The sequence below is a fragment of the Python bivittatus genome, unplaced genomic scaffold (assembly GCF_059951505.1).
Source record: "Python bivittatus isolate LINGU-HERP-01145 unplaced genomic scaffold, Pbiv_v1 ctg000610_np1212, whole genome shotgun sequence".
Classification (NCBI taxonomy): domain Eukaryota; kingdom Metazoa; phylum Chordata; class Lepidosauria; order Squamata; family Pythonidae; genus Python; species Python bivittatus.
In genome coordinates, this window is record NW_028277088.1 from 5,684,173 (window position 1) to 5,697,528 (window position 13,356).

General features: G+C 39.3%; 1 protein-coding gene across 7 annotated transcripts in view; it reads left to right on the forward strand.

The window, feature by feature from the left end:
- LOC103066749 (sodium channel protein type 5 subunit alpha) overlaps window positions 1-13,356 on the forward strand; it is a 287,467-nt gene that overhangs the window by 259,061 nt on the left and 15,050 nt on the right. For all 7 annotated transcript variants that reach the window (XM_088150287.1, XM_088150288.1, XM_088150285.1 and 4 more), the window contains one exon: window positions 11,259-11,540. In XM_088150287.1, the coding sequence (XP_088006413.1) occupies window positions 11,259-11,540 (282 nt within the window). The remainder of the gene's footprint in view (window positions 1-11,258; window positions 11,541-13,356) is intronic.

Here is a 13,356-nt window from a genome sequence, read left to right on the forward strand (position 1 = left end):
TTGCCATTCTTTGCTTGTGACATTTGTTACAGAGATTTTGTGTGCACTGCACAAGGTGTTGACGACCCTGTTTTTAAATTGGGAGGTAGCATCAGTGAGGTTCTGCTCTTCCCATTCTCTAGTTTCTGTCTGCAGTATTTCAAGCTACCGCTGTTTTCAAGAGTTCTGAGTTTGGTGCACGTAAATAAAGGAAATGCAAACGTGAATACAAAGTTTGCATTTGCAGATGAAGTACAGATTTCTGTTTGCTAAATATGTTATCAAGAGTGGAAAAAAATACTAAAAAGAAAAGACGCGTTTGCAATAAGTGAATATTGTATGTCTTTTGCTTGCTCGCTCTTTTTTAACCATGCTCACAAATGTGCCAAATTATTTTCTGATAACTGATGATTTGTAAAAACTTTGCAAGACTCTGAAAGAGAGGGTTTCTGTTTGCAGCCAAGTTTGTTACAAGGTACTTTTGCAATTGGAGAGATGTTCATTTGTATGCTTGGTTACTATCTCACCTTATTTGTGAACATGGCATTTGTGTGTGTGTGTGTTTGTGTGTGCATGTATGTGTGCATAGAATAATTCCTTTTTGTTTGTTTATTTTTGCATGATTGTGCCACATTGGTACATTTAATCATCTATCTAATCAAAGAATAATGTAATACAATCTGTTTGCATAAAACCAAAGGAGCAAAATGTATTATTTGTATTTAAAAGCATGGATGAATTCCTTGATGGATATACTGTATTTGGTTTGATTGGTATTTCTTTTAAATGCACACTTCTCTTTTCTAAAAAATTAGCCACGCAGCCAATCAAACAGCTGAGAGGAAATGAGCTATTTGTGACTAAGTATTCATTAGTTCAGTGACTTAGACACAATTTTCAACCGGGTCAAACAATTTCCTAAAATGGAGAACTCCAGTTATAAAGTAGTCCCTTTATCAGAAACCAGTTCATACAAAGCTCCTTCTGCTTGATTTTACAATGTGGGTAAATGCAACCCAGCAAGTTTGAGACAGAATATGGAGGACAAAAAAACCAGGGACAACATTTGCAGTTGGCAATCTCAAACTGCATTTCCATAGCATGCCAAGAAAACTGCATGAAGGGTTGATGGAAGTGATGATCAACCTCAACCAAGTTGCTGTTAGTTCTTCTCACCTCCACCACCTCTTAGCCATTGTTTGCTGGGCAGAAGGGACAAGGGCTACTGGAAGCACAGTAGTCATGTCCCTATTTTGCAGATAATAGTCTTCTGTTGTATGGATTCTCAAAGGACAGACCCTCATTTGAAAGACTTTCTGGTCCCTGTCCAGATTAAGGGTAAAAAAAGAAGGCAGGTCAGAGGCCCTGACATGGTCCATCTACAGCCAACTTAGCTGACATTACCCAGTCTGCATTGCTGCATTCCTATTCATATAAGCAAGGATTGCACCAATCACTGCCCTCTTCTGTTTGTTTTTCCTCCTATCTTTCCTTCCTGAAGCTTTCTGTTTTCTCTGCCCCTCTTTCCTCCCTCAACCCATTTGTCCAGCTGAGTTCATGACAATCCAAAACCTTCCTGCTTACCTCTTTGGGACATGAGATCAGTTCAGTCGATCAAAGAGATAAGCAAGGTATTGAAACAGGGCATCATTACATGGGCTTTCAACTGCAGTGGGTTAAGAGCAAGTCACTATAGAGCCGTTGAAGAAAATCATCCACCCCAAATGTCTTAAGTACAGTTCATTAGACTGGGCAGACTAATAGAGCAAAATCAATATAGAGATGAAAGCATTTATCAATGCCCAATTTGCCAAATGCGTTTCAAACTCTCCAGCTTCTGCAGGTCTTCTGCAGCTGCTCACAATTTTGTGGAATTGAGGACCTTGAACTACAGTGAATACTCTCACAGCAATGAGATCACGTCATCATTACCACTTAAAATTCATCAAATTTGATTTTTCAACCTGTTTCGGCCAGTTGCAAATATTATTTTTTAAAACAGGCTTTAGTTTCCAAATGTGATTGAATTAAGTTCTGTGTATCCTATTCCCTTTGTTGCTAGGGTTTAGTTTGTTGTTCTGTCTTACCCAGCTAGTGCCCCACAGATGGCAGCAGAAATGTTAACTGGGAATTCTGGGAGCTGTAGTTTCAGCACATCTGGAAAATGCCAAATTGGGGAAGATTGGTTTGTGTTCCTCCCACTCTCAGAATAGAGTAATGCTTTTAACAAAATCTCTCCTTCAGGAGCTCATCTGAATAGAAAAGGATGTGAGAATACAACCCATCTTTCTAAAAGAAAAAAAAAAGGGGGCCTGCTTAAAATATACAGATAACTAGCTTTTGATGAAGTGCAAAACATGTAAGCTCAAAAATTACTATCCACACAGAAATGTAGGAATACTTTTGAGCAGTTACAAGAGCTGAAATATCCCACAACCATTATGATTGTTCAGAAGTCAAGCACCTGATGGTTAGATAGCATCACTGAAGCAATGAGCATGAAACTGAGCAAACTCAGGGAGGCAGTGAAGGACAGGAAGGCCTGGCGCAATAGGGTTCATGGGGTCACGAAGAGTCGGACACGACTTAATGACTAAACAACAAGCACCTGAAGGACTGCATTCAGTGTGGGTATTTTGTAATGGGATTATATAAAGAAGTCAGCATCATTCTGCATGCTTAGAACTGTGGTGTGCAAGAACAAGGCAAAACCACCTCAGTCAAAACAGGTCTGCCAGTTATGTGAACTTAAATAGCTTGTGGTCATTTTGATAATGGTCATGAGGGGAGGAAATTCAGCATCCGTAGTAGAGCAAGACCTTGGTTTGGGCCAACCAAAATGGCACCAAAGAGCCCATAAACATTTAGGTTCTCCATAAGTCTTTAACATGCAGGAGATGGGGAAAGAAGTAAGGTAGTCCCAATATTAGGTTAACTGTTTGTCTGAGCTCCAGTTTAAAGTCAGGATAGAGCTCATAGAGCTCAATCGTATTCATGAAAAATGTAGTTTATGTCAGGTTAAACCTAGCATGCAGAGACAAGATGTGCCTATCTTACTTCCTAAACTGGTGGGTGACCTGTGTCATGATAATGAGTGCACCCATATTGGCTCTTTTAGACTTTTGGTGGCCTTTGGTCCATTGATCATAGTATCCTTCTGCCTAGGAGTTGAGAATCCTACTTGTAGTGATTCTACTCCTTCCTGTATTGTGCCAGTAGATGGTAATAGAAGAGATTTCATCCAGGTGGTTGATCACCTGTGGGGTGCCACAGTGCTCATCTCTGTCCCCCCTACCATTTAACGTCTACTAGAAGGCACTGGAGGAGCTCATTTGTTAGTTCAGGGTGCGGTATCATAAGTACACTGATAATATCCATACATTGCAACTCCAGGCACAATGGGGATGTAGTGGAACTCCCGACCCGTTGTCTAGAGACTGGTAGAATCTGGGTGGGAAGAAACAAGTTGAAATTGAATCCCTGCAATACAGAGGTGTTGTTTCTCCAGAAACATCTGGCCCCTTGCTTGTTTCAATGATACTCTAGACAAGGAAGCAGTCCCTCTGAAGGATTAGGTCTACAATCTGGGGCTTTCTAGACTCAGCAGGTAGAGGTCATGTCTAGGGGAGGGTTTTGCTGAGCTTCAGCAGCCCTGAAGTTGCAGCCCTTCCTGGAGCATGGTGCCAGGTTATCCGTGGCATCATTGCATCTCAGATTAATTACTGCAATGTGCTTTACATGGCCCTGCCTTTGAAGGCCACCCAAAAACTTCAAGTACTTAATCATGCAGCAGCCCACCTCCTGGCAAATGAGAGCCACCAGTGTCATAAAATGTTGGTTTTGCAAGCACTGCATTAGTTCCCAGTGGTACGATTCTGAGTGCTGGTTTTAACCTATGACTTGGCACCTGGTTTAATCCTAACCCCATGTGAAATGGGGAGAGGGGAATTTGGGAGTATACTGCTTCTCTGTACAATACTGTACTGTACCTCCAGAGACCAGAAGGTCAACCTCCCTTGCCAGAGCACTTGCAAAACAGAGCTTTTCCACAGAGCATTTAATTGTTCAGGAACAAAGGAAGTCAATTATTGGACTCTTGTTTCTCTTTCTTTCAAGGATGGGGTTTGTTTCTATGGTTCTGTGGAATTTACATTTAGTTTGGGTTAACTCCCTATGAAGTTGGTGAGATAAAAATGCTGCAAAATCAATCAATCAGTCAATCAATCAATCAATCAATCAATCAATCAACTCTTTCCGCACAAGCCACAGCCATCCGTAGAAGTGAGGATAAGGCAAGCCAGGGCACACACATCATGACGCAAATGACTTGCATTAGATATCATGACATTCCATTGGGCCATTTGTGCAATCGTGTCATGATGCTCATGTCATTTAAAGTCACTATGGCTTGCTACAGTTGCCTATACCACAAGTATGTATCCCAGCTGAATGCAGTTGGATCAGGCATTCTGCCTGTGGTCTTTGACTTGTCAATTAGAGTGAGGAATAATTAAAAATACCTGTCCTGGATATTCTTAGTAAGTTTAGCCACATTTAACCATGACTCAGATACTCTAAAGCTTAGTGTTATTACCAGGCTATGATATACATTACAGTGTGCCAGGGGTGGGGTGGGGTGGGGAGGGGAATTAAGTCCCAGAAGAGATGTATTAAGTGGCTGTAATGCCGAGGTACAAATACATCAAGCAGGAAGGATGATAATAGCCAGTGGGTTCATCCTCAGGGAACACATTATGAAACCAAGAGCCTAGTTTTGAAATTAATGAACTCAGCATAGCTTCTTTGAAGTTAATGGTGCCTATGATAGTGGATTGATTGAAGCATCAGAATTGAATGGGACAGCAGCTTAAGGCAAAGATGGAATGGGTCTTGTGTCATAAAGAGCTTCCCCTACATATCTATTGTGTGCTGTCCTTGAACTTTCCAAAGGAGATACCTCTCTGTTTGCCCCTTCTGATTTTAATTTTCTTGGCATTCTGACTAGTGATCAGGTTCCAAAGAAGGCAAAATATGACCCAGAATCTATACAATATCTAAGAAAGCTGCCACTCAGGTTCTGGAGCTGATGGCAAGAGGGGTGATCAGGCAGTTTCTTTTGATGGCATTGATAGTTTAAAATCTTTGAGGTGGGCAGGAAAAGCCCTCCAAATGTTGCTTTATTATAATTCTTGGCAGCATGGAGGGCCACACAGGTTTTCATCCCTTGCATTAGAGCATCATAGGGCCTGCTGGATCTTAATTGGCTTTAGGAGTCAGTTTGGTCTAGTGGTTAAGGCTTCAAGCTAGAAACCAGGAGAGTGTGAGTTCTAGTCCCGCCTTAGGCATGAAAGCCGGCTGGGTGACTTTGGGCCAGTCACTCTCTCTCAGCCCACAACATCAGGCTTGGGCAACAAGCTGGTCGGTCAATTCCTGTTGCAACCAATGGATCAGCATTTGGTTGATCCGAAAAAAGCAGACACTCCACCTGCGGGAAAAACACTAGGAAGAAAAAGAAAAATACTAAGAACCCTCTTGAGAAAACCCTGAGTTACAGAAGAAAAAAAGTGCTGTAGTGTGTCCTGACTTGTACATACGTATATCTGAATGAAGCCTAACATGAGGTTTATACTTGGATAGAGAAACATCTGGAAAGTCCAGGAATGTACTTTAAACAGAACTATTGTTTTTAAAAAATCCCTAGCAGAAGGCAGTGGCAAATCGCTTCTCTGAAGTTTGCAATAAAACTGTTTGGATGTGTTTGTGATATCATCAAGAGTTGAGCTCAACTCAGAGGTGATGTTTACTTTTTTAAGAAATAAAGGCCCACATGGCAATCGTTAGGATGGGGATAAGGTGGGTTGAAAGGTCTTCAGTTGTCTCTCCTCTATTTTTGCTTCCATTCCCACCCCCTACTACCATACCTTGCTGTCACTCACTTCTACTGCTTTAAAGTTGATGCCAATCCCCATTTTTAATTAGTTAAAGAAAAACTAGATATTATTTGAATCTCACTATTGGCATTGGCATGAATTCTTTAGTAAATAGTTGGTGTGAGGCACCTCTGGACTAAGACCATAGAAAGGGCATTGCCTACCAAATGCAATAACAGGTATGTAGAGTTTAGTCTAGATTGATCTAGATCACTGTCAATCTAGATGGTTTCTGCAGAAGTCCTGGAAATTCCCTTCATCCCACTCTCTCAATTCCTTAAAAAAGATTTTTTAAAAACAAAATTAAAATAATAATCCTTGAGGAAGTGCTACCTCATGGTGAGGTTGTCCCTCAAAAAGGAAAACTATGCATGGACAGTTAGAGACACACGGTCCATCCTGGATCTTGTTACATTTCAAGACAGCACAATGTTAAAAGTACCTGCTTTCAGACTAAACAGCAAATGGACAGCCAAAACAATACACATAAAAAAATCTTCCCCAACTCTAGAGAAATTAGCTTTGTTAGATTTGTAATTCATCCATCACATTCTATCACAATAATAGTCTTCTCTAAGCATCCAGTAGCTGGCATTGATGGTTCTCAGATTAATTGGCCTAAAAGGGAACTTGGCCAGGATGTAAAACATCTGCAGAGCATTATGCTATTAATAATTCACCTGGAGAAGTGTCAAATATTTTGCTCCAAGTTTTTGTGCCTTGTCATGTGACTTCCCTGGGTGGTTTTGAAGAGCTATGGGGAAAGCCTGGATATGGGGATGGCACAGAATGCATGCCCTAGGTATTTATTGTTTTCCTTTACTTGCATGATTGTGTTCTGATCTTGTGCATGTTTCCTTACTCTGCATGGTGCTCCCATTTGCAAAATCCACCTTTTTTAATTTTAAAATGTCTTGTAGTGTATTTGCAATAATTATGGGCTAGCAAAGATGGTCACTGGACAAATTTACTCTGTCAAGGACCAAAATATGTGCGTCCTTGCCGCCCATCCTTACCTTGACTACCAGCGTCACCCAGTCATTTTTCTAACATGGAATTGTTTCTCTTCAGAATTTTATTTTGGCTAATAAAATTTCTTTATTCTATTTTTAATTATGCCCAGTAACAAACATTCTCTGGACAGATGAAAAATGAAAAGAATGAAATGACAATAAATCAAACAACAATTACCACCATGGGAAAAGATACCATATAAATACATAACAGCTGCCCTTCTAAGACAGTGCAGGCAGTAATCAATGGAATAACTGAAATCTAAAATGCCTGGGTGATAAAAGAAAGGAATGTACAGAACTGATAACAGTGTGGGTGTCAGGCAATAGTGCATTCATTTGGTCATTAAAAATGGCACCCACAAAATCAGTGAGACCAGACTTATTCATGAAAGTTTTCGTGGACCATCAGGCACATAAACTAAATTGTTTCATGTCTGTTAACTTTCAGAAGAAAAGTGGGGGGAAATCATGCATACTGTCATACCGCCTCCTCAAATACCCACCAAATCTTTCTCTGCTGGTAAAATATTCTTCAGTGCAGAGACCACTCTCCTATCCAGTCTCTCCAGGCTATCATTAATATAAATATTTTTTCATGATGAGACATGGTTGCTGATTGATGATGAAGATGCAGCCATTGTGACTAACTACAAGGAACTGTGACGGGGCAGTCCTACAGAGTGGCAAGTTATCCATTCGAAGTTATCCTTTATTGTTTAAATCCAATCAGTGGCATACCTCCCACAGTTGGGGATGGTGTTGCAAGATTTTGGTAAGGACTTCAACACCACTGGGAGCATCTTCTCTTGCTGAATCCAATACAAATAATCTGGGTCTAGCCACATGAAAGATTGCAGCATAAAATGATGTCAACACAGCACAGATCTGCACTGACTGGCTCTAGCCAACGTTTAATGTATTAACATACATCTCAACCACCTCTTATCATATTCCTAATTCATATCCTTCCTCCCTGTAATCACTATTGGATATGCTGTCAGCGTAATCTTGTTTGTTAGACTTATATCCAACTTTTCCTCAAGAGCTCAAGGTGTTTTCCAAAGGATCTCCCTTCATTTTATCCCAATACCTGCAACCTTGTGAGATAGGCTGGGTTGAGATAGCATGACTGACAGAGTCACCTAGCAAAACTCTATGGCTCAGGATGGGCTTGGACCGGGGTCTCTGTGCTCTTTGTCCAACACTTTCACCACTACACCACACTGGCTCTTTTGGAACATTCTGGAGTGGTGTCTCTATGGGGAATAGTCAATGACCATATTATTTCTGTTTCTGGGAAAATACTTCATCCCACACAACTCTTCCTGGTTTCCTCAAGCCACTATTAGACATATAACTTCTATCTCTGTGATAGAATGAGTAAGTTATAACATTTAAAATGAAAGCTGTTGATGTTCTGAACCAGCTTCCCCTTACTTATTGGGTATTGGGTGGGGGAAGGCTGTTTTGGACAAAGAGAAAAATGTTGTACAAGTCCAAAACTTGACAACAAATGAATCCTCCATGTTCATTTCCTCCATGTGGTGTAATGGTTAAATTGCTGTACTAAGACAGGAAACCCAAGTTCAAGTCCACCTTCAACCTCAGACACTTACTGGCTGACTTTCTCTCTGTCAGCCCAACCCACATCCCTTGTTTGTTTGAAGGGATAAAATTAAAGGCAAAAACGCTGCATGTGCCACCTTGATTTCCTAGAGGAAAGAAGGGTGTAAATCTAACAAACCATCATTATCTATGAAGTTTTCAAAAGAGTTTCATAATATAAATATGTGACTAAAATATGATAAATTATACATTAAAACACGCACGCACACACACACACGCTGTATCAAAATAAATCAACTGTATTATTGGCTTGTCAGAAAGCTTACCAGTGACCCATTAGATAAGATGTAACATTTCCTATAATTCGATTCACACTTGAAACAACGTGTTATTTCTTGAGATCAATACAACTTAGCCTCCATTTCAGAAATCCAAGGAAGGTGAAGTAAGACACTGGCTGAAAAGCTGATGCGAAGATCAAAGACACAAATCAACAAAGGGACATATTTGCAGTTGATAAAAACAAGGAGAAGAAACATTATTGAGCTGGCAAGGTTGTCTGAGCTGGTGAAAATAACAATTTTGAGAAAACTTTCTGCCTTGAAGTAATGATCCAGCAAAGTTTACCCTGACAAAACTAACTACAACTCAAATCAACTGAATATGAGGCAATTGCAGCTCCACTCTAAATTTTTTGTTTAGTCAACATTGTCTTTTGCTGAATGGTATATTGGATCTTTAATGTTTTGTGTGCATAAACCCCCCTTTATACTGGAGATTGGTGATTGAAGACTTTGAGTGATGTGTCTGTAATTTGATTGTTGTATTGTCTGCTGGAGTGCATGTCAATATTACTCAAATATTTCATGCTTGAGGTGTTAATTCTTATCCTGCTAAAAAACCCATTTTCATTGCTTCAGTACAATATTGCAAATGTGACTTTTCTTACCATGATGGTATTATCTTGGTTGATGTATGTTTCTTTGGTCCTAAACCTTTCCAAAGTCGATTGGTCTCATTCCAATTTACATTCTTGGTCTTTTGACCGGATCTTACATAATTCTGTCCTCAGCTATGCAGTATTATTTTTGCATGCCTCGTGAAATAATTTATATTGCTCATTGATCCTGCTGGGAAGATACAGGAAAGCAGAAATTTGCAAATATATGAAATATATATGAAGACTTGAACAATGAAAACAAGGAGGAAATCATGTTAATTTCTCTTACTAGAATGTGTTCCAGGTCTAAATGAAGGACTAGGGAAACAGTCCTCCATTATACTCTCAATAAATGTTCAAAGTAGATACTAGCATGCATCATGACCATATCAGAAAATGGGGAAAGGATTGTGCAGACCAGACCGTCTTGCAAGCCACCAGGCAGAGCATTTGTCCTCTTATCAATGTCTAGTAGAGAGAGGGATACCTTCTTCTGCCATATGAGTTGGACCATTTAGTACCTGAATTGAATTATTTGATGGTAATTGCCATCAGCCTTCCAGGATTTCATTGATTTACAATGTCTCATCAGTAAAATCTTGATCTCCAATCCAAACTGTATTTCAGTTTTAAATGACATTAGAATTTGGATAAGGATGCTGATTTCAATCAAACTGGTTGTGGTGATAGAAGATCATAATAGGCAGTGAATGGAACTGATGTATACAAGTGTTTGCACCAAAGTTTTGAACAAATGAATTGTTTCAACCATGTTGAGCCACATACTCATTTGGAGAATGTGATGTTTACACATATGACCATGAATATAATTGGCAGCAATTCTCATAACTATGTCCTAATATTCACGTCCACAGTACTTTGACTATGCGGTTCATAGATTACATTGTTCCATATGAATGCATACTCAAACATGTTGGAGTTGCTCATACCTATGGTGTGTGTGTGTGTGTGTGTGTATGTGTGTGTGTGTGTGTGTGTACAAACTGAATGTGAGTTTCAAAACATATTTTGGATATATTTGTTAATTAGAATAAAAACTCCCTTTTTCATTCTTGGCCTATCTAATAGAGCCTTAGCTATGCTTAGCTAAGCTATACATCTTAGAGATTTGATAAGCAATATTATATTAATTATTAATCAGAAGATAGGTTCCTATAAATATTAAACATGTAGTAAGCTCTATATAGTGGACTCTGAGCTGGCAAAAGCATTTTATGACAATAGCCATACATAAAATAATGCCCTTCTACATACATTTGATGACCAAAATAAACTAGGAAGCAGGAAACGACATTATGAAACCACCTTTTGTTCCAGAAATTGAATATTGCTTTAATGGCTCCATGTCAATGCAACAAAAGGGGCATTTCCCCATTGTGCTTTACCATCTGCTATAGGAAGTAGAACTCAAGTTGTGAGTCTGACAATTGTTTTCAGCTGCCAAAGGAAGGGAATCATATCTAGGTGAGAAGAGCTTAAATATCAAAAGCAATGCTAAATAAACTAGATACAATATCAACCAATCTTTATTATTAAAAATGGATGGGTAATTGAATAATTCCCCAAGTTGAATGAACTTGTGGAAAGTCTATTGGACCTGTCTTTTTTCCCCCTTTCTTTCTTTAATAAAAACACTAAACAGAAGGGACTTCCATAGTTACATTTATTAAATACGTTTACTGTTAAATTACCTTTCTTCAGAGTTCATATTTTGAGTTAGGAAGTGTCTAGAGCAACCAGTTTTTAGGTGGGGCATACAGCAGATCCTTTGTAATTAACTGTATGTTGTCTTCTCCTCCATCAAAGGTGGTAGTCAATGCCTTGGTAGGTGCCATCCCTTCTATCATGAATGTGCTGCTTGTCTGCCTCATTTTTTGGCTCATCTTCAGCATCATGGGAGTCAACCTGTTTGCCGGAAAGTTTGGGAAATGCATTAACAAGACAGAAGGTGATGAGCCTTTGAACTACACAATTGTCAACAACAAGAGTGATTGTCAAAACTTGAATGACACTGGAGAGTTGTACTGGACAGTAGTGAAAGTCAACTTCGACAATGTCGGTGCAGGTTACCTGGCTCTGCTTCAAGTGGTGAGTTTAAATTTCAGTAAGATTGTCCTTAGAAATGTCTCCTGACCAAGAAGATGTCCACTTGATTCAATATGAGATGTCAGATAATTAAATTTAGATAAAAATATTTTTGGGGAAAAAAAGCCCAAAGGAGAAGGAGAATGGTTTTTAGATTATGCAAGTATGGGTCACGTGATAGCAGATGTCCATATGGAAGGGTCATTCCTAGCACCCTGCCAAAATGGAGGAAATGCCTCTTCTAAGATCATGTCCCCTATCCAGAGTTCCTGAATCAGTATTTGATCTGACATGCATACATCTAAGGCTTGATTCCTGTGCTCTACAGTAGATGGATCTTCTGTGTGCATATTACCTCTTTCATATTTGCAATAAAAGTTACTTATTTAGCATATTCATAAAGTTTCTGTGATTAGCTGTTGAGTGCAGTATTACATTTCTGGAAAGAGGTGATTTATTGCCTGGTCTTTTGTGAAGTCTGACATACTTCTCCCAATATGTCTGGTGGTACATTATACTTTTCAATTATTCAAGGAATTTAGAAGCCCACATTTCAACACAGATCTGGTGCTTCCAGATGTGCTGGACTTCAACTCCCAGAATTCCTAGCCAATGTGACTTTGGTTGGTTGGTTGAAAACTCTGGAAATTGAAATTGAGTACATCTGGGAGGTATCTGCTTAGTGAAGACTGTTCTAAGGTTGCAGTATGATAAGAGCAATAAACTAACTTAAAAAATCAAACATCAGCACTGAGTCATAAAATACTGTCAGGAGCTATCATGTCAGAGGTGAAAAAAAATCTAAATTTGATGGCAAGTCAGCATTAAATGTCACGGACCTTCCTCCCATGGACCACAATGGGAGAGATAGCAAGAAAAAAATAATTGAGGACTCATGATTGCACTAAGACCAGAAGTATTTGCTTTAGCAGTAGTTCTAGTTTCTGGGGATTGACTTGTTCACAGCATCTTTTTCTTTTCATAGCATTCCAAATTATTTAGGAGGGTTACTGGATTAGTTATGGATAACTTGGAATATTTATGGATGCTTCCTTACAAATAGTGAAGTCAACTTTAGAAAGTTGCTACAGCCACAAGTAGGAATGCACTGTTTGCAACAAAAGGGCCACAGAAGGGCCCCCAATTCATAAATGTGACCTCTGGACATAAATGTGACCTGTGGAATATGAGAGGAGGAGGAAATTATGAAATATATTTGATTAATTATAAACTGATAATATTAATATTATAATTATTAATTATAAACATTTTTCTTACCCCAACCCACTACTTACTTTCCCCACTTTTTTTGGGAGGAATCACACACTGAAAAAAGTTGTGCACCAGAGTTTTGTACATAGTCAAAATGTACTGCTTACTGATGTTTTCTTCCTGTTTTCTCCTTTGCACATGAAATCATAACCATGCACCGTCACACATAAAGAACAATCTGCATCATTTTTTAAAAATGTTGCAGTGTAAAAAATGGGAGATTGCTGGTTTTCAAGCTTACATGAATGTTTGTTTCATACTTTGTAACTATGGCTTCCAATGCACTCTTGTCCATTGTCTTTGGAGATACTTCTGCATAGATGTTTCAGAGATGGTCCTACTGTCTGTGCCTCTGACTGTCTCAAGTCCTGGATGAAGGTGATGTTGGGGGGCTGGGTCCTCCATAGGGCTAATACTGTGGTCCAGGATAGAGGACAACTGCTTCTCCTATGCATCTCACACATACGGAATGTGGAGTCCTTGGGGTTCTCTGAGCTTGGTTCTTTTCTTGCAAGAAAAGAACCAAGCTCAGAGAACCCCAAGGACT